Consider the following 25,168-nt stretch of genomic DNA (forward strand, 5'->3'; position numbering starts at 1 on the left):
AATATGTACAGGGTCCAATGTTATTTGTTTCTACTGTCCCGGGCATGGTGTCTGCTGTCCCGGGCATGGTGTCGTTTTTAAAGACATTGGGTAATGCAGGGCCTATTCAGCAGGGCCTATTCATGGGTTGTACGTTTCGTCACTATTGGTTTGACCTTTTGTTTTAGGACTAATGCCGACTGAGCATTCTACTCAATGCATCGTCAATAATCGCTGATTAATATTTGGTTTAAAGTGCAGTACTGTGGCTTGAAAACACAATGACATAAAAAAAGGCAAATAATTAGGAGACCTTTTGTCATCTTTGATGTCGCCATATTGACTTTGGATGCAGTATAACTTAAGCTAGCTAAGATTGAGGGGACACCATCTCATTTTAGCCTTTTTGATGTCTCTAAAGTAAATTTGCTGACATAAGTGGCAGTTGTTTCCTACTAATTATTCGGCTACTTTAGCAATGTCATCGTATTTTCAAGCCACTATAGTGTGAAGTTGATGAAACGGTCATTAGCCCCTGTTCTACTGTTGTATGTAGGCCGAGTCATTAGCCCCTGTTCTACTGTTGTCTGTAGGCCGAGTCATTAGCCCCTGTTCTACTGTTGTCTGTAGGTCGAGTCATTAGCCCCTGTTCTACTGTTGTCTGTAGGTCGAGTCATTAGCCCCTGTTCTACTGTTGTCTGTAGGCCGAGTCATTAGCCCCTGTTCTACTGCACAGCTAACGGAAGCTTTGTGACGTGACGACCAGGGCGGTCCCCGGAAAAATATATGAAAAAGAAAAAATGTCAACCGAGAGTCATCCTGTTCTTTTGACCAATCGATTGGTCTAAATGTTTCAACTTATTTTTCCATACATAGACAGACACACCACACCCTAATAAATCAACTACATATGCACTGAGCTTGTCTGATGCTTTAAGCACACTGTTTGATTAAATAATTAAGACACAAATGAATGAAGAGCCTGATGGTCACACTGTTTAAAACAATGACAGCACAGTGCCTGTGTGACTGGCGCACGTTGTCTCTCTCCTCCCAGAGAAAAGGCACCACAGCAGAGCAGTGTTTATCACGCTGTCCGTGGTGTGGCTGCAACATCATTTCAGCCATTCAGTTTCTTGTTTCTGACTGCAAAGTTCTGTTACTGAAATCCCTAATTTTTCAGAAAAACATTCCCTCAACCCTTGCTCTCTTTTGGTTATAACAAACTCTGAACACTAACACATGACAGCAAAATGGATGTGAAAAATAAACTGAACGGGGAATGTTTACTGGTTGCTCAGGAGGGAAAGGGCAAGTCAGATCTGTGGAAGACATTTGACTTAGTTGTGGAAACTACTGGAGATCCAGACAAAGTAGGGTGTAGGAGCAGGCCTCCAGCTCCATGGTGGTTAGGTTAACCCTAACCCAAAGTAGGGTATAGGAGCAAGAGTTCCGTGAGTATTATGTGTGCCAAACAGTTAGTTAGATTACAATATTATTTGGTTTGACGATTTGTAACGGTGTAAACAACACTAAATAAGTGTACCAGAGTCTGTTCTAACGAAAAAATAAATATATAAAGCCTTTATTACAGCAGACTAAAAACAGTTGCATGCATTTGTGAATAGCGGATTATTTTTTCTTTGGGCAAATTATTCAAAGCTCCCTTTTATTTAATTTTAAAACAAAAATGTTTGATTGCATTTCAAAGCATTAATGTCTCATATGCCGTGTGATGGCATGAACGAATGAAAGATTGATTTATCCAGTAGCCTATATATTGAATATAGGCCTAAGTAACGGTATCAAGACTGAACAGGACTCGCTCTTAGGCCTAAAGCTCCATGGTGGTTATACAAGGGTGTTATACAAAGCCTACTAATGATAATGACATTACTTATTGTTATAATGGTGATAATAACAAGGAGATGAAGGACAGGAGCGACAGCTGCCGTTAGATGATATGATTTTTCTGTCTGTTTGGAACCGTGTAAACGACACTGAATAAATTATAAGTTCTAAAGAAATTAAATGGTAAATCCTTAATTACAGCAAAGCAAATATTAAAAACAGCCGCATCGGTGAAATAGCTTTATCTGCCATGTTGTCGTTGCATGAGGCTTGGTGCTCAGTCAGTAGGCTATTAATCACTGAAACAGCTAACAGAAGCAAGATCTCTTACTTTTGTATGTTACATTACAGCCTTATTCTAAAATGGATTAAATTGTTCCCCCCCATCAATCTACTCACAATACCCCATAATGACATCACAATACCCCATAATGACATCACAATACCCCATAATGACAAAGCAAAAACAGGTTGTTAGACATTTTTGCAAATATCTTAGAAATTAAAAACATATCACATTTATGTTAGTATTCAGACCTTTTCCTCAGTACTTTGTTGAAGCACCTTTGGCAGCGATTACAGCCTTCGAGTCTTCTTGAGTATGACTCTACAAGCTTGGCAAACCTATATTTGAGGAGTTTCTCCCATTCTTCTCTGCAGATCCTCTCAAGCTCTGTCAGGTTAGATGGGGAGTGTCGCTGCACAGCTATTTTCAGGTCTCAAGTGATTTTGGATCGGGTTCAAGTCTGGGCTCTCAAGGACATTGAGACTTGTCATGTGCCTTTTACCGAGTGGCTTCCGTCTGGCCACTCTGCCATGAAGGCCTGATTGGTGGATTGCTGCAGAGATGGTTGTCCTTCTGGAAGGTTCTCCCATTTCCACATAGGAACTCTAGATTTCTGTGAGAGTGACCATCGGGTTCTTGGTACCTCCCTGACCAAGGACCTTCTCCCATGATTGATCAGTTTGGCCGGGCGGCCATCTCTAGGAAGAGTCTTGGTGGTTCCAAACTTGTTCCATTTAAGAATGATGGAGCCCACTGTGTTCTTGGGGACCTTCAATGCTGCAGAAATGTTTTGGTACCCTTCCCCAGATCTGTGCCTTGACACAATCCTGTCTCGGAGCTTTACGGACAATTCCTTCGACCTCATGGCTTGGTTTTTGCTCTGATATGCACTGTCAACTGTGGGACCTTATATGGACAGGTGTGCTTTTCCAAATCATGTCCAATCAATTGAGTCCACATGTGGACTCCAATCAAGTTGTAGAAACATCTCAAGGATGATCAATGTTAACAGGATGCAACTGAGCTCAATTTCGAGTTAAGTAAATAAAGTATTTCTGTAAAAACAAAATATTAATTAGCAAAAAAAAACATTGCCTGTTTTTTTGCTTTGTCATTATGGGGTACTGTGTGTAGATTGAGGGAAAAAATGTATTCAATTGATTTTAGAATAAGGGGTCTGAATACTTTCTGAATATACTGTACAGTCGTGGCCAAAAGTTTTGAGAATGACACAAATATACATTTTCACAAAGTCTGCTGCCTCAGTTTGGAGTATATGCAAATTGCCATCATACAGAATGTTATGAAGAGTGATCAGACGAGTCCCTCTTTGCCATACAAATGAACTGAATTCCCCCCAAAAACATTTCCACTGCATTTCAGCCCTGCCACAAAAGGACCAGCTGACATGTCAGTGATTCTCTTGTTAACACAGGTGTGAGTGTTGACAAGGACAAGGCTGGAGATCACTCTGTCATGCTGATTGAGTTCTAGTAACAAACTGGAAGCTTCAAAAGGAGGGTGGTGCTTGGAATCATTGTTCTTCCTCTGTCAACCATGGTTACCTGCAAGGAAACACATGCCGTCATCATTGCTTTGCACAAAAAGGGCTTCACAGGCAAGGAAGATTGCACCTAAATCAACCATTTATCGGATCATCAAGAACTTCAAGGAGAGAAGTTCAATTGTTGTGAAGAAGGCTTCAGGGCGCCCAAGAAAGTCCAGCAAGTGCCAGGACCGTCTCCTAAAGTTGATTCAGCTGCGGGATCGGGGCACAATCAGTACAGAGCTTGCTCGGGAATGGCAGCAGGCAGGTGTGAGTGCATCTGCACGCACAGTGAGGCGAAGACTTTTGGAGGATGGCCTTTTGTCAAGAAGGGCAGCAAAGAAGCCACTTCTCTCCAGGAAGAACATCAGGGACAGACTGATTCTGCAAAAGGTACAGGGATTGGACTGCTGAGGACTGGGGTAAAGTCATTGTCTCTGATGAATCCCCTTTTCCGATTGTTTGGGGCATCCGGAAAAAAGCTTGTCCGGAGAAGACAAGGTGAGCACTACCATCAGTCCTGTGTCATGCAAACAGTAAAGCATCCTGAGACCATTCATGTGTGGGGTTGCTTCTCAGCCGAGGGAGTGGGCTCACTCACAATTTTGCCTAAGAACACAGCCATGAATAAAGAATGGTACCAACACATCCTCCGAGAGAAACTTCTCCCAACCATCCAGGAACAGTTTGGTGACGAACAATGCCTTTTCCAGCATGATGGAGCACCTTTCCGTAAGGCAAAAGTGGTAACTAAGTGGCTCGGGGAACAAAACATCAATATTTTGGGTCCATGGCCAGGAAAACTCCCCAGACCTTAATCCCATTGAGAACTTGTGGTCAATCCTCAAGAGGCGGGTGGACAAACAAAACCCCACAATTTCTGACAAACTCCAAGCATTGATTATGCAAGAATGGGCTGGCATCAGTCAGGATGTTGCCCAGAAGTGAATTGACAGCATGCCAAGGGGGATTGCAGAGGTCTTGAAAAAGAAGGGTCAACACTGCAAATATTTACTCTTTGCATCAACTTCATATAATTGTCAACAAAAGCCTTTGACACTTATGAAATGCTTGTAATTATACTTCAGTTTTCCATATTAACATCTGACAAAAATATCTAAAGACACTGAAGCAGCAAACTTTGTGGAAATTAATATTTGTCATTCTCAACTTTTGGCCACGACTGTATATAATATATACAGTTTGTAGTCGGAAGTTTACATACACTTAGGTTGGAGTCAATTAAACTTGTTTTTCAACCACACCACAAATTTCATGTCAACAAACTATAGTTTAGGCAAGTCGGTTAGGACATCTACTTTGTATGACATAAGTCATTTTTCCAATAATTGTTTACTGACAGATTATTTCACTTATAATTCACTGTATCACAATTCCAGTGGGTCAGAAGTTCACATACACTAAGTTGACTGCCTTTAAACAGCTTGGGAAATCCAGAAAATGATGTCATGGCTTTAGAAGCTTCTGATAGGCTAATTGATATAATTTGAGTCAATTGGAGGTGTACCTGTGGATGTATTTCAAGGTTTACCTTCAAACTTAGTGCCTCTTTGCTTGACATTATGGGATCAAAAGAAATCAGCCAAAACCTCAGAAAAATAATTGTAGACCTCCAAGTCTGGTTCATCCTTGGGAGCAATTTCCAAACACCTGAAGGTACCACGTTCATCTGTACAAACAATAGTACGCAAGTATAAACACCATGGGACCACGCAGCCATTATACCACTCAGGAAGGAGACTCGTTCTGTCTCCTAAAGATGAAGGTACTTTGGTGCAAAAAGTGCAAATCAATCCCAGAACAACAGCAAAGGACCTTGTGAAGATGCTGGAGGACACCGGTACAAAAGTATCTATATCCACAGTAAAACGAGTCCTATATCGTCATAACCTGAAAGGCCGCTCTGCAAGGAAGAAGCCACTGCTCCAAAACCGCCATTAAAAAAGCCAGACTATGGTTTGCAACTGCACACGGGAACAAAGATCGTACTTTTTGGAGAAATGTCCTCTGGTCTGATGAAACAAAAATAGAACTGTTTGGTCATAATGACCATCGTTATGTTTGGAGAAAAAGGGGGAGGCTTGCAAGCCGAGGAACACCATCCCAACCGTGAAGCACGGGGATGGCAGCATCATGTTGTGGGGTGCTTTGCTGCAGGAGGGAGCAAAGTTGTGGTGCACTTCACAAAATAGATGGCATCATGAGAAAAGAGAAGTATGTGGATATATTGAAGCAACATCTCAAGACATCAGTCAGGAAGTTAAAGCTTGGTCGCAAATGGGTCTTCCAAATGGACAATGACCCCAAGCATACTTCCAAAGTTGTGGCAAAATGGCTTAAGGACAACAAAGTCAAGGTATTGGAGTGGCCATCACAAAGCCCTGACCTCAATCCTATAGAAAAGTTGTGGGCAGAACTGAAAAAGCGTGTGCAAGCAAGGAGGCCTACAAACCTGACTCTGTTACACCAGCTATGTCAGGACGAGTGGGCCAAAATTCACCAAACTTATTGTGGGAAGCTTGTGGAAGGCTATCCAAAACGTTTGACACAATTTAAAGGTAATGCTACCAAATACTAATTGAGTGTATGTAAACTTCTGACCCACTGGGAATGCGATGATAGAAATAAAAGCTGAAATAAATTTTTTCTCTCTACTGTTATTTTGACATTTCACATTCTTCAAATAAAGTGATGATCCTAACTGACCTAAGACAGGGTTATTACTATTACTAGGATTAAAACAAGGGACAGCTGTTCAGGAGCAGTTTATATTTAATGTGTCTAACAGGGGGACAGCTGGTCAGGAGAGGTTTATATATGTGTTTAACAGGGGGACAGCTGGTCAGGAGACGTTTATATATGTGTTTAACAGGGGGACAGCTGGTCAGGAGAGGTTTATATATGTGTTTAACAGGGGGACAGCTGGTCATGGGAGGTTTATATATGTGTTTAACCTCTCTGGGCCAGTGGAACGTTTGCGTCCCACCCTAATCAACAGCCAGTGGAATCGCGTCGCGCTAAATGCAAAACCTCATAAATGCTATAACTTCAATTTCTCAAACATATGACTATTTTACACCGTTTTATAGATACACCTCTCCTGAATCGAACCACGTCCGATTTCAAAAAGGCTTTACAGCAAAAGCAAAACATTAGATTATGTCAGCAGAGTACCCAGCCAGAAATAATCACACAGCCATTTTCAAAGCAACTAGCATGCATCACAAATACCCAAAACACAGCTAAATGCAGCACTAACCTTTGACAACCTTCATCAGATGACACTCCTAGGACATCATGTTACACAACACATGCATTTTTTTGTTCGATAAAGTTCATATTTATATATAAAAACAGCATTTTACATCGGCGCATGACGTTCAGAAAATCTTTTGCCTCAAATGCTTCCGGTTTATTAGCGCTACAATTTACAAAATTACTATTCGAAAACATTGTTAAAATGTAATATTGTCATTCAAAGACTTATAGATTAACATGTCTTGAATGCCATCTCTTTGCCAGATTTAAAAATAACTTTACTGGGAAATCACACTTTGCAATAAACGACGTGGTATGCCCAGAAAAAAAGTCTAGGCTATACATGTTTTGAGCCATCTTGGAACGATCAACCATCAAAAATACTATTGTAAATAATCCCTTACCTTTGATTATCTTTATCAGAAGGCACTTCTAGAAATCCCAGGTCCATAACAAATGTAGTTTTGTTCAAAAAAGTTTATAATTTATGTCCCAATAGTGTTAGCGCGCTCCGAAGGCTAGTGAAAATATACCGTATGCGTCTGACTTGTCGTCAGGAATGAGCAAAAAATATATATTTAAGTTAGTTCAAACATGTCAAACGTTGTATAACATAAATCTTTAGGGGCTTTTTCAACCAGGGCTTGAATAATATTCCATTGGGACGGTTGCATTGTCTTTCAAAACGTTTCGAAAAGGGAGAGTACCCATGGGCGCCGACGTCACAATGGTAATGGCCCATCCCCTGTGACTAAGGTAAACATCCTCTCTTTCAGTCAATTTTGATGGTAGGAGACTCAAACCACTTTGGAACAAGCTCCCTCACGATGCCAGGACAGCGGAGTCAACCACCACCTTCCGGAGACACCTGAAACCCCACCTCTTTAAGGAATACCTGGGATAGGATAAAGTAATCCTTCTAACCCCCCCCTTTAAAAGATTTAGATGCACTATTGTAAAGTGGTTGTTCTACTGGATATTATAGGTGAATGCACCAATTTGTAAGTCGCTCTGGATAAGAGCGTCTGCTAAATGACTTAAATGTAAATGTAAAGACTGGGGACATCTAGTGGAAGCCATAGGAAGTGCTAAATGAGAGGTTTATATATGTGTTTAACGGGGGACAGCTGGACAGGAGAGGTTTATATATGTGTTTAACAGGGGGACAGCTGGTCAGGAGAGGTTTATATATAATGTGTTTAACAGGGACACAGCTGGCCAGGAGCGGTTCCACACCATCACCACGTCCTACTATCGAGGCGCCATGGGCATCATGCTGGTCTATGACATCACCAACGCCAAGAGCTTCGAGAACATCAGCAAGTGGCTCCGCAACATCGACGAGGTGTGCGCATACACACACACACATACACACGGACATTATATACACACCAGTGTTGTGTTTGAGACCACCTAAAGAGAGACTGGAGACAGGGTCAAGCCCCAGACCGGGGGGGGGAGACAGGGTCAAGCCCCAGACCGGGGGGGGGTGAGACAGGGTCAAGCCCCAGACCGGGGGGGTCAAGCCCCAGACCGGGAGGGGGGGGGGGGGGACAGGGTCAAGCCCCAGACCGGGAGGGGGGGGGGGGGACAGGGTCAAGCCCCAGACCGGGAGGGGGGGGGTGCGACAAAGGGTCCGAGACCAGAACAATGCCAGTCCAATTCAAGACCGTGATTGTTATTTAGTCAAATCGGCACCATAATAAGAGTTAAAATGTCCAGATTTCTGTGTTCCTATTTCAGAACATATGGATTCTTTATAGACATTCAGTGAAAACATACAGGCGGAGGGAAAATAGAGCCACAAATTATTACTAACCCAAACACAGTGGGGAACAATGGGCCTTCAGAGAAGGGCTAAGGATTTATTAAATAATGATTATAGAAATTATAATATTTTCAATGATAATTTGATTTAATCTCTTCAGTTTGGGGCTAGAGTTAGTTTGTAATATGATTGGTTTAGGTTATTCTGTAATGTGTTATTCTGTAATAGGATGGGTTGGGGTTAGTTAGACCAGTCATCTGAATGGCGCCGGAGCGGTATGGCTGTTTTTTTTAACTGTCTCCTACTCAGTTGTGCTATTGTGTGTGTTTTCGCATTGTTTAACTTATTTTGTACAAAATGTTGCTGCTTCCATCTCTTATGACCGAAAAGAGATTCTGGATATAAGAACAGCAATTACTCACCTCGAACTGGACAAAGATCTTTTATTTTGAGTCTGACAGGAAGGATATAATGTTGCTCCCAGACAAGGCCCAAATCCCTGTCATTCACATGAAGAAAATTCAGGGGGCGGAAATCAGGGTGTCTTGTGAGAATTCATCGGCGAGTGGGTAACCCGCCTCTACCATCCGTTCTCTTGGCCAACGTGCAATCACTGGAGAATAAACTGGATGAGCTCTGATCGAGACTATCCTACCAATGGGACATTAACTGTAATATCTTATGTTTCACCGAGTCGTGGCTGAACGACGACTGTGTTTTCCATGCATTGGCAGGACAGAACACGGATGTCTGATAAGACGAGGGGTGGGGGCGTGTCTATTTTTCAATAACAGCTGGTGCGTGATGTCTAATATTAAGGTCGTCTCGAGGTATTGCTCAGCCGAGGTAGAGTACCTTATGATAAGCTGTAGACCACACTATCTACCAAGAGAGTTTTCATCTATATTTTTCATAGCCGTCTTTATACCACCCCAAAACGATGCTGGCACTAAGACCACACTCAACGAGCTGTATAAGACCATACGCAAACGACGCTCATCCAGAAGCATGTTCCTAGTGGCCGGGGACTTTAACCTGTTTGGGATAGGGGGCAGTATTGAGAATTTTGGAAAAAATATGTGCCCATTTTAACTGCCTCCTACACCAACTCAGAAGCTAGAATATGCATATTATTGTTCAGGTTTGGATAGAAAACACCCTAAAGTTTCTAAAACTGTTTGAATGGTGTCTGAGTATAACAGAACTCCTATGGCAGGCAAAAACCTGACAAGGTTTCATGCAGGAAGTGGCCTGTCTGACAAGGAGTCGTGCGTCTTGCATCTGTTTATTGAAGAGGAAGGATCTTAGCTGTAACGTGACAATTCCTAGGGCTCCAATAGGCTCTCAGAACCCGGGAAAAACCTGAACGATGACGAGGCGGCCTCTGGCTGAAACAGATTATCGCCTTGGCCAAGTGGCCGATCAGAGGGTCATTGAATGAGGCGCGTGCACGATTCGCCCACGTGGAGAAATTTCATTCGGCTGTTTAGGCTCATTGCAGATTCCCGGTCGGAATATTATCGCTTTTCTACGAGATAAATGGCATAAAAATCGGTTTTAAACAGCGGTTGACATGCTTCGAAGTACGGTAATGGAATATTTAGAATTTTTTTGTCACGTAATGCGCCATGCTCGTGGCCGTGATTTGCCTTTGGGATAGTGTCTAGAACGCAAGAACAAAACGTCGTTGATGGAACATAATGATGGATTATTTGGGACCAAACCTACATTTGTTATTGAAGTAGAAGTCCTGGGAGTGCATTCTGACGAAGAACAAGAAAGGTAATAACATTTTTCTTATAGGAAATGTGATTTTGGTGAAGGCTAATCTTGCCGGGTGTCTAAATAGCTAGCCCGTGATGGCTGGGCTATGTACTTAGAATATTGCAAAATGTGCTTCATCCGAAAAGCTATTTTAAAATCGGACATATCGAGTGCATAGAGGAGTAATGTATCTATAATTCTTAAAATAATTGTTATGCTTTTTGTGAACGTTTATCGTGAGTAATTTAGCAAACTGTTAGTAAATTCCCCGGAAGTTTGCGGGGGGTATGCTTTTTCTGAACGTCACATGCTAATGTAAAAAGCTCTTTTTTGATATAAATATGAACTTGATTGAACAGACATGCATGTATTGTATAACGTAATGTCCTAGGTGTGTCATCTGATGAAGATCATAAAAGGTTAGTGCTGCATTTAGCTGTGGTTTAGGTTTTTGTGACATTCTATGCTAGCTTGAAAAATGGGTGTCTGATTATTTCTGGCTGGGCACTCTCCTGACATAATCTAATGTTTTGCTTTCGTTGTAAAGCCTTTTTGAAATTGGACAGTGTGGTTAGATTAAGGAGAGTCTTGTCTTTAAATAGCTGTAAAATAGTCATATGTTTGAGAAATTGAAGTAATAGTATTTCAAACGATTCAAAAATCGCGGCACTGAATTCAGGTGGCTGTTACGTAGGTGGGACGAATTCGTCCCACCTGCGCCAGAGAGGTTAATGCAGGCTAACTTAAATCCGGTTTACCTCATTTCTACCAGCATGTCACATGTGCAACCAGATGGAAAAAATCTGTAGACCACCTCTACTCCACACACAGAGATGCATACAAAGCTCGCCCTCGCCCATCATCGCATACCGCCCCAACAGATCCACTGATGACCCAATATCAATCGCACTCCACACTGCCCTTTCCCACCTGGACAAAAGGAACACCTATGTGAGAATGCTGTAAATTGACTACAGCTTAGCGTTCAACGCCATAGCGCTACAAAGCTCATCGCTAAGGACCCTGGGACTAAACAGGAAGGCAGGTATCCTAGTGGTTAGAGCGTTGGGCCAGTAACCGAAAGGTTGCTGGATCGAATCCCGAGCTCATTGTAAATAATGTTCTTAACTGACTTGCCTAGTTAAATACAGGTAGAATAAATAAATAACACCTCCCTCTGCAACTGGATCCTGGACTTCCTGACGGGCCGCCCCCAGGTGGTAAGATGGGTAACAACACATCTGCCACGCTGATCCTCAACACGAGGGCCCCTTAGGGGTGCGTGCTCAGTCCCCTCCTGTACTCCCTGTTCACCCACGACTGCGTGGCCAAGCATGACTCAAACACTGAGACCTGGCCGTGTGGTGCCAGGACAACAACCTCCAACGTGATCAAGACAAAGAAGATTGTGGACTATAGGAAAAGGATGGCCGAACACGCCCCCATTCACATCGACGGGGCTGTAGTGGAGCAGGTCTAGAGCTTCAAGTTCCTTGGTGTCCACATCAACAACAAACTATCATGATCTAAACACACCTAGACAGTTGTGACGAGGGCACGACAAAACCTATTCCCCCTCCAGGATACTGAAAAGATTTAGCATGGGTCCCCAGATCCTGAAAACGTTCTACAGCTGCACCATCGAGAGCATCAGACCGGTTACATCACTGCCTGGTATGGCAACTGCTCAGCATCTGACCGTAAGGTTCTACAGAGGGTAGTGCGTACAGCCCAGTACATCACTGGGCCCAAACTTACTGCCATCCAGGACCTATATACTAGGCGTGTCAGAGGAAGGCCCCAAAAAATTGTCAAAGACCAAAGTCATGGACTTTTCTCTCTGCTACCGCACGGCAAGTGGTACTGGAGTGCCAAGTCTAGGTCCAAAAGGCTCCTTAACAGCTTCTACTCCCAAGCCATAAGACTGCTGAACAATTAATCAAATGGCCTCCCAGAATATTTGTATTGACCCCCCCCACCCCCTTGTTTATTTTATTTTTTACTTTAGTTTATTTAGTAAATATTTATTTTAATAAATATTTCATTTATTTTCTTAAAACAGCAATGTTGGTTAAGGGCTTGTAAGTAAGCATTTCACGGTAAAGTCTGCACTTGTTGTATTTGACAAATGACATTTGATTTGATGTGTTGGGGCTAGAGTTAGTCTGTAATTTTATGGGTTAGAGTTAGTCTGTAATATGATGGGTTGGGGTTAGTTAGTCTGTAATTTGATAGGTTGGGGTTAGAGTTAGTCTAATATGATGTGTTGGGGTTAGAGTTAGTCTGTAATATGATGGGTTGGGGTTAGTTTGTAATTTGATGGGTTAGAGTTAGTCTGTAATATGATGGGTTGGGGTTAGAGTTAGTCTGTAATTTGATGTGTTTCAGCATGCCAACGAGGATGTGGAGAGAATGCTGCTAGGCAACAAGTGTGACATGGAGGACAAGAGGGTGGTACCAAAAGCCAAGGGAGAGCAGGTGAGACAACACACACAGCAGGGTTTCCGTTATGAAAATGGACATATAGACCGGCAGCATTTACATTTTTCAGTATATTTGAGAAGCGTACGGGACCCATATGCATTGGGTCCATAACCTGATTAGGGCATCCACCCACGGTGCTTTAGGTTATGGTAATTCATCTTAACAGAACATGCAAGTCGAGGATGCAGTGATGTTTGTCCTTACTGGGCACTTTGAAGATATTAGAATAACTGTCCACATTTACCTTCCTTCAGTCAACAATACGAGTAATGAACAGTTACAGTTAGGGGAAGCAAATTTTCACAATAATGCACATTTATAATAAAGCATTCCATGCATCATCACATTTGCAGACTAGACTACTATTCATAATGTGATGAGTAGATTGGATAGTTATCATCTGGTTTATATGTTGTCCATATAATAGACCAATGAGAAGGAGAGACACAATGATGTTGTCCATATAATAGACCAATGAGAAGGAGAGACACTAATATAATATGTTGTCCATCTAAACTTGATGATAGAGTGGATATGACTACCTTTTATCCATGATGATATGTAACTGGTTTCAGGACACTAGGCGTATGTCATGTGTCACTACTTCACAGGAGAGGCATATGAACGTTAACTTAAAAATAAAAAATACACTTTTTTGCTAGAAATGCCTTCTGGAACATGTCAACTTTTGTGCGTTTTAACTTCTTTGGGCTAGGGGGCAGTATTTTCACATCGGGATAAAAAAACGTACCCGATTTAATCTGGTTACGACTCCTGCCCAGTAACTAGAATATGCATATAATTATTGGCTTTGGATAGAAAACACCCTAAAGTTTCTAAAACTGTTTGAATGGTGTCTGTGAGTATAACAGAACTCCTATGGCAGGCAAAAACCTGAGAAGATTTCATGCAGGAAGTGGCCTGTCTGACAAGGTGTTGTTGTTCTTGCTTCTGTTTATTGAAGAGTCAGGATCTTAGCTGTAACGTGACATTTCCTACGGCTCCAATAGGCTCACAGAGCCCGGGAAAAACCTGAACGATGACGAGGCAGCCTCAGGCTGAAACACATTATCGCCTTTTCCAAGTGGCCCATCAGAGGACAATGGAATTAGGCGCGTGCCCGATTCGACCCCGTGCAGTATTTTCCTTCGGCTGTTTACCTAATTGCAGATTCCCGGTCGGAATATTATCGCTTTTTTACGAGAATAATGGCATAAAAATTGCTTTTAAACAGCGGTTGACATGCTTCGAAGTACGGTAATGAAATATTTAGAAATCTTGTCACGTAATGCGCCATGCTCGTGGCCGTGATTTGCCTTTGGGATAGTGTCTAGAACGCACGAACAAAACGTCGCTGATGGAACATAACTGGATTATTTGGGACCAAACCTACATTTGTTATTGAAGTAGAAGTCCTGGGAGTGCATTCTGACGAAGAACAGGAAAGTTAAGACCATTTTTGTTATAGTAAATGTGATTTTGGTGAGTGCTAAACTTGGTGGGTGTCTAAATAGCTAGCCCTGTGATGCCGGGCTATCTACTCAGAATATTGCAAAATGTGCTTCATCCGAAAAGCTATTTTAAAATCGGACATATCGAGTGCATAGCGGAGTAATGTATCTATAATTCTTAAAATAATTGTTATGCTTTTTGTGAACGTTTATCGTGAGTAATTTAGTAAATTGTTAGTAAATTCCCCGGAAGTTTGCGGGGGTATGCTTTTTCTGAACGTCACATGCTAATGTAAAAAGCTGGTTTTTGATATAAATATGAACTTGATTGAACAGACATGCATGTATTGTATAACATAATGTCCTAGGTGTGTCATCTGATGAAGATCATCAAAGGTTAGTGCTGCATTTAGCTGTCTTCTGGGTTTTTGTGACATTATATGCTAGCTTGAAAAATGGGTGTCTGATTATTTCTGGCTGTGTACTCTGCTGACATAATCTAATGTTTTGCTTTCGTTGTAAAGCCTTTTTGAAATCGGACAGTGTGGTTAGATTAACGAGAGTCTTGTCTTTAAATAGCTGTAAAATAGTCATATGTTTGAGAAATTGAAGTAATAGCATTACAAAGGTTTTGAAAATCGCGCCACAGGATTCAACTGGCTGTTACGTAGGTGGGACGAATTCGTCCCGCCGGTCCCATAGAGGTTAATAACAGACTTGTATGCCGTCTGTAAATACAAATACAATTGTTAAACTACAAGCCTAGTTGGTTTAGCCACAGAAAAAGTCAGGAACCTTCCCGCTATCCATGATTGGCTGAGATAATGGATGCGCTGCACATGCCGATAGATGAGTGCTGATTGGTCTGCCATGTAGCATGTTTCTGTCTATAATATGAGCTGCTCAGTATGTGTAGGTAATCCTTTCTAACGCAGCTTTTTTGGAAGAGATCACTTAGTAGAACTGAATAAGTGTTGCTCTCCACTTTCTGGAGGACCGAGTTTTGAAATCAGTGGAATTAGAGTATGATAGCTAAAAAGATGGAGAAAATTCTGGCATCTGATTGCAAATATGCAGACGGAGTCGAAAAGAGAACACAGGCTGTTGTATAAAACACCATTCTCCGGATTACATCTTCAATCTCAGGCAACCATGACATCCATGACAGAGAGGGAGAAGCATCCATTCATACGGGCAAGAGAGTCTAGCTAGCTACATTTTCAGATATTACACATTTCAAATTTGTATCAAAGTAGTTTTCATTTCAAGTTAGTGCACTGTTAGCTAGCTATTTAATGTTAGCTGGCTGGCTAGCTAGCTAATGTTGCATGTATGATGTAATGTTATTTGTATCTCAGAGCCATTTGTATTGCTAGTTATAGCCTAATGTTAGCTAACGTTGAACCTGGTTGGTTAGCTACCTGCAGATTCATGCAGGGTAGTAACATTGAGTTGGGATTGTGGTTCATTGTTTAGCGAGCTAGCTAGATGTCTATTCAAAAGACTCCAATATGCAAGTAACTATTTCAACAGAATGTTTGTCACTCTGACAACTGCCGATAGACGTAGCTGGTAAATTCAGAATAACTGACGCATTTACGAACGCTCAAAACCCTTTGAATTTGGCCGGTGTCAGTAAACGTTGGCAAAAAAGCGTAACTACATTGTTTCCAGCAGCACAGTTACAGTCACCAACACTCTGATAACATGAAAACAGCCTAACCAGCTCTGCTAGAGAGAATCAAATGGTCAGAGTGAGCTGTTCTCTCATTTGTCTGAAAGTAGCTAGCAAGCTAGCCAACGTTAGCCAGTTAACTTTGGTGCTTGACTGCTGTTAAGTCATAACGCTCGGATCAACCCTACTTTTCATCCAGAGCGTCTGAACGCTCCCAGAGTGAAACGCTCTGAATTTACGGAAGGGCTTATCTGACAACACTCTGCGTATACGAAAGCCCAGAACACACTCTGGCACTCCAGATTTAAATTAAACACCCAGTGGTATCAACCAGCCTTTAGTGAGTCATATGAATCCTTAAAGAGATGGCTCGTGCTAAAGCTTAAGAGGGTGTGAACGACGCTGAATAGGTGTAGACAAAGAAGAGCTCTCCAGTCAGTCCCAAAATATTCTAGGGCCATTTTCTCAAAAGTGAGGGTACAACTTTATCAACTTTCAAAGGAGAATTACTTTCCAATTGTTCCTCAACTGTGGTGTATGATATAACATTTTGTAGCTCTGAGTCTCTACTTTCATCCAATGTAAAAAAAAAAAAAAAAAAAAAACACCATTACACATTTTGCTAAATAAGACTGAATTGAGCCGGTCGGTCAAATGCACAGTGCGCCCTAACCGGGGACATGGCCGATGCTCTCAGCTGGTGACAATAAGATGGGCAATAGGCCTACTGTTGTTAGCTCGACTAAAAAAACTGTTAGAGTATTTTCATTGTCTCCTTTACAGCAAAAGCCATTTTCTTTCCAAACTATGTTTTCCTGTGATTTTGAAATATTGTGATATGCCTGACTGGGCCTCTACTTTTCACTGACAGTTTCAACTCAACAATCATTTTGGTATTTGCAGAGCGCTGCCTTCCCACTTCAAGGATTTTATTTTTGTATAGACAGGAGTAGGCTTATAAGGCAATATCATTTTGGCAATTTCATTACATTTACTAAGGGAAAGCTTCCCCTAGGCTCGTAGGCAGCACATCCATAAAGCTATTTCAGTCTACTGTCCCCATAGTAGGGCAGTTATTCTATTGGTCAGCTTGCCTATTCCAAACACACTGGGACAATAGATCCCAAATTCATACAACCAATAGGCCTAGGCTACGTAAAATAACTTAACAAAGCAATGAGTCTGATGCAACAGATCAGAACTTTTAGCTTAAAATGTTGATCAAGTATTATTTCTTAACATAATTAGTGCAGCAATGTACAGTAGGCTAAACACGATTGTCTGGTAGCTAGATGCACAATGAAACAAAGTTGAAAACCAATAGAACGTGAGAGAAAATTGGCTACTGGTTTCAATGGAATATAGAGTCTTTATTAAATAAGACTACTGGTTTCAATGGCATATAGAGTCTTTATTAAATAATAGACAGCGGATATGGTGTGATTTTGCCTAGGCTACTTTGAAGGTAAAACTTGCCTCAAATGAAGTAAAATGCTTAGGTTTCAAACAATTAAGTAGCCATATGTTTAATTAACTACATGTTTTCAAAATGCGTACTGTCTCCAGCTCGTTGCAAAGTGGTGTGTGACACGCTGATGAAGCCTGCCTTCCATTTTCATGGTGAATGGGAAGCTTCAATGTCCAGTTGAGAAATACAAATGGCAGGTGTTTTTAATCATAGCCCCAAAAATATTTTTAGCACACGATTGGGCTCCTAAAAGTGTTCCTCTAAAATACTCTGTCTCTGAAGATAAATAACATGAGGTGTGTGTGTATATATATATATATATATATATATATGCCAATTTAATTCCACAAGTTACCTATAGATCGATAAGCATGACCGGTTAAATGTATTTCCATGGACTGGTGTTTCCATCACTGAAGAGGCTAAAAAGTATTATTTCCCGATGGGAAATGTCTTCTTCTCCCAGACAATTAGTCAATTTTTATTTATCTGCTTATATTGCATTTTTTGGGCCAAAAGCCGGTTATTACTGACTACCGGATATCCTGAGACGCAATACACACGCCACATACAGTACATTCAGGAAGTATTCAGACCCCATTACCTTTTCCACATTTTGTTACATTACAGCCTTATTTTAAAGTTGATAGATGGAAGGAAAAAAAAAAATCAATCTACACACAATACCCCATAATGACAAAGCAAAATAAGGGTTTTAGAAATGTTTGCAAATGTATTAAAAAAAATAAAAAAACAGATTCCTTATTTACATAAGTATTCAGACCTTTTGCTATGAGACTTGAAATTGAGCTCAGGTGCATCCTGTTTCCATTGATCATACTTGATGTTTCTACATCTTGATTGGCGTCCACCTGTGGTAAATTCAGTTTATTGGACATGATTTGGAAAGGCACACACCTGTCTATAAGGTTCCACAGTTGACAGGTGTGTCAGAGAAAAAACCATGAGGTGGAGATAATCATGCGAAGTGCTCTGAGACAGGAACTGATCTGGGGAAGAGTACCAAAACATTTCTGCAGCATTGAAGGTCCCAATCATTCTTAAATGGAAAAGTTTGGAACCACTAAGACTCTTCCTAGAGCTGGCCGCCCGGCCAATCTGAAAAATCGGGGGAGAAGGGCCTTGGTCAGGGAGGTGACCAAGAACCCAATGGTCACTCTGACAAAGCTCCAGAGTTCCTCTGTGGAGATGGTTGTCCTTCTGGTAGGGTCTCCCATCTCAGCAGCACTCCACCAATCAGGTCTTTATGGTAGTGGCCAGACTGTAGCCACTCCTCAGTAAAAGGCACATGACAGCCTGCTTGGCATTTGCCAAAAGGCACCTAAAGGACTCTCACACCATGAGAAACAAGATTCTTTGGTTTGATGAAACAAAGATTCAACTCTTTGGTCTGAATGCCAAGCGTCACGTCTGGAGGAAACCTGGCACCATCCCTATGATGAAACGTGGTGGCGGCAACACAATGTTGTGGGGCTGTTTTTCAGCTGCAGGGACTGGGAGACTAGTCAGGATCGAGGGAAAGATGAACGGAGCAAAGTAGAGAACCTGCTCCAAACCGCTCAGGACCTGACGAGGGTGAATGTTCAGCTTCCAACAGGACAATGACCCTAAGCACACAGCCAAGACAACTCAGGAGTGGATTCGGGACAAGTCTCTGTATGTCCTTGAGTGTCCCAGCCAGAGCCCGGACATGAACCCGATCGCCATCTCCGGAGACTCCTGAAAATGGCTGGGCAGCAACGCTCCCCATCCAACCTGACAGAGCTTGAGAGGATCTGCAGAGGAGAATGGGAGAAACTCCCCAAATACAGGTGTGCCAAGCTTGTAGCGTCATACCCAAGAAGAATCGAAGCTGTAATCGCTGGTACTTCAACAAAGTAAAGGGTTTGAATACTTATGTAAATGTTGTATGTCAGTGTATTTTTTTATAAATTAGCTAACATTTCTAAAAACCTGTTTTTGCTTTATTATGGGATATTGTGTGTAGATTGAGGAATAAAAACAATCAATTTTAGAATAACGCTGTAACGTAACAAAATGTGAAAGAATTCAAGGGGTCTGAATACTTTCCGAATGCACTACATACAATACAGTCAAAAGTATGGACACATCTACTCATTCAAGGGTTTTTCTTTATTTTTTCTACATTGTAGAATAATAGTGAAGACAAACTATGAAATAACAGGTATAGAATCATGTAGTAACCAAAAAGTGTTAAACAAATCGAAATAGATTCTTCAATGTAGCCACCCTTAGCCTTTGACAGCTTTGCACACTTGGTATTCTCTCAACCAGCTTCACCTTGAATGCTTTTCCAACAGTATTGGAGTTCCCACATATGCTGAGCACTTGTTGGCTGCTTTCCCTTCACTCTGCGGTCAAACTCATCCCAAACCTTCTCAATTGGGTTGGGATTGTGGAGGCCAGGTCATCTGATGCAGTACTCCATCACTCTCCTTCTTGGTCAAATATCCCTTACACAGCCTGGAGGTGTGTTGGGTCATTGTCCTTTTGAAAAAGAAATGATAGTCCCACTAAGCGCACACCAGATGGGATGGCGTATCGCTGCAGAATGCTGTGGTAGTTATGCTGGTTAACTGTGCCTTGAATTCAACATAAATCACTGACAGTGTCACCAGCAAAGCACCATCACACCTCCTCCGTGCTTCACGGTGGGAACCACACATGCGGAGATCATCCGTTCACCTACTCTACGTCTCACAAAGACACGGCGGTTCGAACCAAAAATCTCACATTTGGACTCATCAGACCAAAAGACAGATTTCCACCAATCTAATGTCCACTGCTCGTGTTTCTTGGCCCAAGCAAGTCTCATTGGTGTCCTTTTTAGTAGTGGTTTCTTTGCAGCAATTTGACCATGAAAGCTTGATTCATGCAGTCTCCTCTGAACAGTTGATGTTACGATGTCTGTTACCTGAACTCTTATGCATTTATTTGGGCTGCAATTTCTGAGGCTGGTAACTCTAATGAACTTATCCTCTGCAATAGAGGTAACTCTGGGTCTTCCTTCCCTGTGACGATTCTCACGAGAGCCAGTTTAATCATAGCGCTTTGTTTTTTGCGACTGCATTCGAGGAAACTTTCAAAGTTCTTGAAATTTTCCAGATTGACTGACCTTCATGTCTTAAAGTAATGATGGACTGTCACTTCTCTTTGCTTATTTGAGCTGTTCTTGCCATAATATGGACTTGGTCTTTGACCAAATAGGGCTATCTTCTGTATACCACCCCTACCCTGTCACAACACAACTGAAAAACACATTACGAAGGAAATAAATTCCACAAAATAACAAGTCACACCAGTTAATTGAAATGCATTCCAGGTGACTACCTCATGAAGCTGGTTGAGAGAATGCCAAGAGTATGCAAAGCTGTCAAGGCAAAGGGTGGCTAATTTGAAAAATCTAAAATATATTTTGATTTGTTTAACACTTTGTTTGGTTACTACATGATTCCATATGTGTTATTATATAGTTTTGATGTCTTCACTATTGTTCTACAATGTAGAACCCTGGAATGAGTAGGTGTCAACTTTTGACTGGTACTGTGTATACACATGCATACATACACGCTGTGGCGTGGATTACACTAGCTTGAGCTTGTGCAACACAAGAACACACACAGTTAAAGGTTGTAAGGAAACCTGATTCCTGTCTCACAGACCTGCCTTATTTTGGGACCAACCCTCTAATATTTTCCTTTCATCTCTCTTTCTCTCTCTCGCCCCTCTCTTTCTCTCTCTCGCCCCTCTCTTTCTCTCTCTCGCCCCTCTCTCTCTCTCTCTCTCGCCCCTCTCTCTCTCTCTCGCCCCTCTCTCTCGCCCCCTCTCTCTCGCCCCTCTCTTTCTCTCTCTCGCCTCCCCCTCTCTCTCTCCCTCTCGCCTCTCTCAGATTGCCAGAGAACATGGTATTAGGTTTTTTGAGACGAGTGCCAAGGCCAACATCAGCATCGAGAAGGCTTTCCTCACGCTAGCAGAAGACATCCTCAGGAAGGTAATAATGATGGTGTCGATGTAATGTTTGTATGCATAATATATACACTGCTCAAAAAAATGAAGGGAACACTTAAACAACACAATGTAATTCCAATTCAATCACACTTCTGTGAAATCAGACTGTCCACTTAGGAAGCAACACTGATTGACAATAAATTTCACATGCTGTTGTGCAAATGGAATAGACAACAGGTGGAAATTATAGGCAATTAGCAAGACACCCCCAATAAAGGAGTGGTTCTGCAGGTGGTGACCACAGACCACTTCTCAGTTCCTATGCTTCCTGGCTGATGTTTTGGTCACTTTTGAATGCTTGCGGTGCTTTCACTCTAGTGGTAGCATGAGACGGAGTCTACAACCCACACAAGTGGCTCAGGTAGTGCAGCTCATCCAGGATGGCACATCAATGCGAGCTGTGGCAAGAAGGTTTGCTGTGTGTCAGCGTAGTGTCCAGAGCATGGAGGCGCTACCAGGAGACAGGTCAGTACATCAGGAGATGTGGAGGAGGCCGTAGGAGGGCAACAACCCAGCAGCAGGACCGCTACTTCCGCCTTTGTGCAAGGAGGAGCAGGAGAAGCACTGCCAGAGCCCTGCAAAATGACCTCCAGCAGGCCACAAATGTGCATGTGTCTGCTCAAACGGTCAGAAACAGACTCCATGAGGGTGGTATGAGGGCCCGACGTCCACAGGTGGGGGTTGTGCTTACAGCCCAACACCGTGCAGGACGTTTGGCATTTGCCAGAGAACACCAAGATTGGCAAATTCGCCACTGGCGCCCTGTGCTCTTCACAGATGAAAGCAGGTTCACACTGAGCACGTGACAGATGTGACAGAGTCTGGAGACGCCATGGAGAACGTTCTGCTGTCTGCAACATCCTCCAGCATGACCGGTTTGGCAGTGGGTCAGTCATGGTGTGGGGTAGCATTTCTTTGGGGGGCCTCCATGTGCTCGCCAGAGGTAGCCTGACTGCCATTAGGTACCGAGATGAGCTCCTCAGACCCGTTGTGAGACCATATGCTGGTGCGGTTGGCCCTGGGTTCCTCCTAATGCAAGACAATGCTAGACCTCATGTGCCTGGAGTGTGTCAGCAGTTCCTGCAAGAGGAAGGCATTGATGCTATGGACTGGCCCGCCCGTTCCCCAGACCTGAATCCAATTGAGCACATCTGGGACATCATGTCTCGCTCCATCCACCAACGCCACGTTGCACCACAGACTGTCCAGGAGTTGGCGGATGCTTTAGTCCAGGTCTGGGAGGAGATCCCTCAGGAGACCATCCGCCACCTCATCAGGAGCATGCCCAGGCGTTGTAGGGAGGTCATACAGGCACGTGGAGGCCACACACACTACTGAGCCTCATTTTGACTTGTTTTAAGGACATTACATCAAAGTTGGATCAGCCTGTAGTGTGGTTTTCCACTTTAATTTTGAGTGTGACTCCAAATCCAGACCTCCATGGGTTGATAAATTGGATTTCCATTGATTATTTTTGTGTGATTTTGTTGTCAGCACATTCAACTATGTAAAGAAAAAAGTATTTAATAAGATTATTTATTTCATTCAGATCTAGGATGTGTTGTTTAAGTGTTCCCTTTATTTTTTTGAGCTATATATATATATATATATATATATATATATATATATATATATATATATAAAACGTGTGTGTGTTTTGCAGACGCCCGTCAAGGAGCCCAACAGTGAAAACGTGGACATCAGCGGTGGGAGTGGAGTCACAGGATGGAAGAGCAAGTGCTGCAGTTAGAACAACCCTGTCTGTCCCTCACACACACTAACGCACGGAAGCACACACACACTCTCTAACCGCTAACTCAGTCTCTCTAACACTCGTCCCCTCTATCTGTTCTCTCTATCTCCATCTGTTCTCACTGACAATAAACCACTTCAGTCTTCTGTACCCCCACTCCTCATATGGTCTGTACCCCCACTCCTCATGGTCTGTACCCCCCCACTCCTCATGGTCTGTACCCCCCACTCCTCATGGTCTGTACCCCCCACTCCTCATGGTCTGTACCCCCCACTCCTCATGGTCTGTACCCCCCACTCCTCATGGTCTGTACCCCCCACTCCTCATGGTCTGTACCCCCCACTCCTCATGGTCTGTACCCCCCACTCCTCATGGTCTGTACCCCCCACTCCTCATGGTCTGTACCCCCCCCCCCCCTCCTCATGGTCTGATGTAATCTTTCTGAAAATCAGTTTTGGTAATACGAGATCATGTTTCCTGTTTATTTTAAAGGTTGCAAAACACGAGTCAAGTCAGTCACCTTTTTAATCTTTGCCTGAGTCTACCGGGTCCCCTCACCGTCGGTCAGGAAAATAAAATAAAAAAACTAAAAAGACAAATGTAGGACTAACATTTTGTACACTAGTGGGTTTCTGAGACGTGTTTGGTCATTTTGAGTTTTGTAACTGAGGGTTTATTTTGTCCTGTGCCTTATATGGAAGACGGGGGCGGAGCCACATCCACCCAATAAAATTAGTTTAATCTTCTTGCTCCTCCCATAGTGAGGCCCAGCAGAAAGGTTTGAATTTCTGCTCCAACCAGAGAACAGCTTGTTAGGATGTCTGCTCCAACCAGAGAACAGCTTGTTAGGATGTCTGCTCCACGATGGGGGATTGTTTTACATTTTGATTTATTTTCCTTTATTGGGGGTTTAATTTTTCATGCATGCAGATGTGTTTGGGTTGGAAGCGTTTGTAATGCGCTGTTTCTGTAATGTTGGAACACTCGGCTGTATGGAAGGAGATTGAACGTTCTCAAGAAAATTCAAACAGTTTTGCAGATCCATTAAAAATAAGCTTGTTTAAGTTACTGGACTCGCTGGTGTGTTTCTGTTCATTACCGTGCTCCTTAGTGTGTCTGACAGAGCATGTTAGCTTGGTGCAACCAGCCCGTTCATTGGGTTCAACATTGTGTTTTACTGTGAATGGTGAACGCAGTGATCATGCTGGTTCCACCAGGCTAAAGGAGAATCCCAATTGGTTTGGCTTGCCTCTGGCCTCTGCTTGCCTCTGTCCTCTGCTTGCCTCTTTGGGGGGAAAAGGAAAAACGGTCAAAGGTAATCAAGGAAAGGAAATGTTGAATCAAATGCGCTTGTATGAAATGACTGTCTTCCACTCTTGGGTAAACAGACGTTTACAAAATAATGGTTCTTTCAAGATAATTGGGAACCACTTCCGATCATGAAGTCAGTGATCTTCAGGTCGGAAAGTTGGAGCTCTAGAAAGATGCCTGAGTTTCCGACTTGGAATTCCCGAGTTGGATGACCGCTAAAAAGTTTTTCCCAGTCGGAGCTCGTTCCCAGTTGTATTGAACGCACTGAAGTCAGAATTCTAAATTCCTAGTTGTTTTGAACACAGCATGTATTTTATGTACAATACACGCAACTTGAGATCAAAGTACGCTGGTATGAAAAACGGCCCTAAAATACGCTGAAAAAGGCTTTAAGTTGGCACATTGTATGCCTGATTACCAATAAGGACAAGAGGTAATTGAGCTAATATGTACATGTAGGTAGAGTTATTAAAGTGACTATCCATAGATAATGACAGAGTAGC

The 25,168-nt window shown here is 42.5% G+C and overlaps 1 protein-coding gene and 1 long non-coding RNA gene across 2 annotated transcripts in view; both read left to right on the forward strand.

Annotated features, from left to right (window-relative positions):
* Positions 1-24,422, forward strand: part of LOC115180833 (ras-related protein Rab-10) — a 40,860-nt gene extending 16,438 nt beyond the window's left edge. The window contains exons 3-6 of the mRNA XM_029742991.1: positions 8,148-8,286; positions 12,862-12,951; positions 21,483-21,584; positions 23,265-24,422. Coding sequence (XP_029598851.1) covers positions 8,148-8,286; positions 12,862-12,951; positions 21,483-21,584; positions 23,265-23,351 — 418 coding nt within the window. The 3' untranslated portion in view covers positions 23,352-24,422. The remainder of the gene's footprint in view (positions 1-8,147; positions 8,287-12,861; positions 12,952-21,482; positions 21,585-23,264) is intronic.
* Positions 14-949, forward strand: LOC115180834 (uncharacterized). The gene is made up of 2 exons (XR_003873165.1): positions 14-646; positions 684-949. It is a non-coding gene; the product is annotated as an uncharacterized LOC115180834 (long non-coding RNA).
* Positions 24,423-25,168: the final 746 nt, after the last annotated feature.

Source organism: Salmo trutta, unplaced genomic scaffold, assembly GCF_901001165.1.
Source record: "Salmo trutta unplaced genomic scaffold, fSalTru1.1, whole genome shotgun sequence".
Taxonomy (NCBI): domain Eukaryota; kingdom Metazoa; phylum Chordata; class Actinopteri; order Salmoniformes; family Salmonidae; genus Salmo; species Salmo trutta.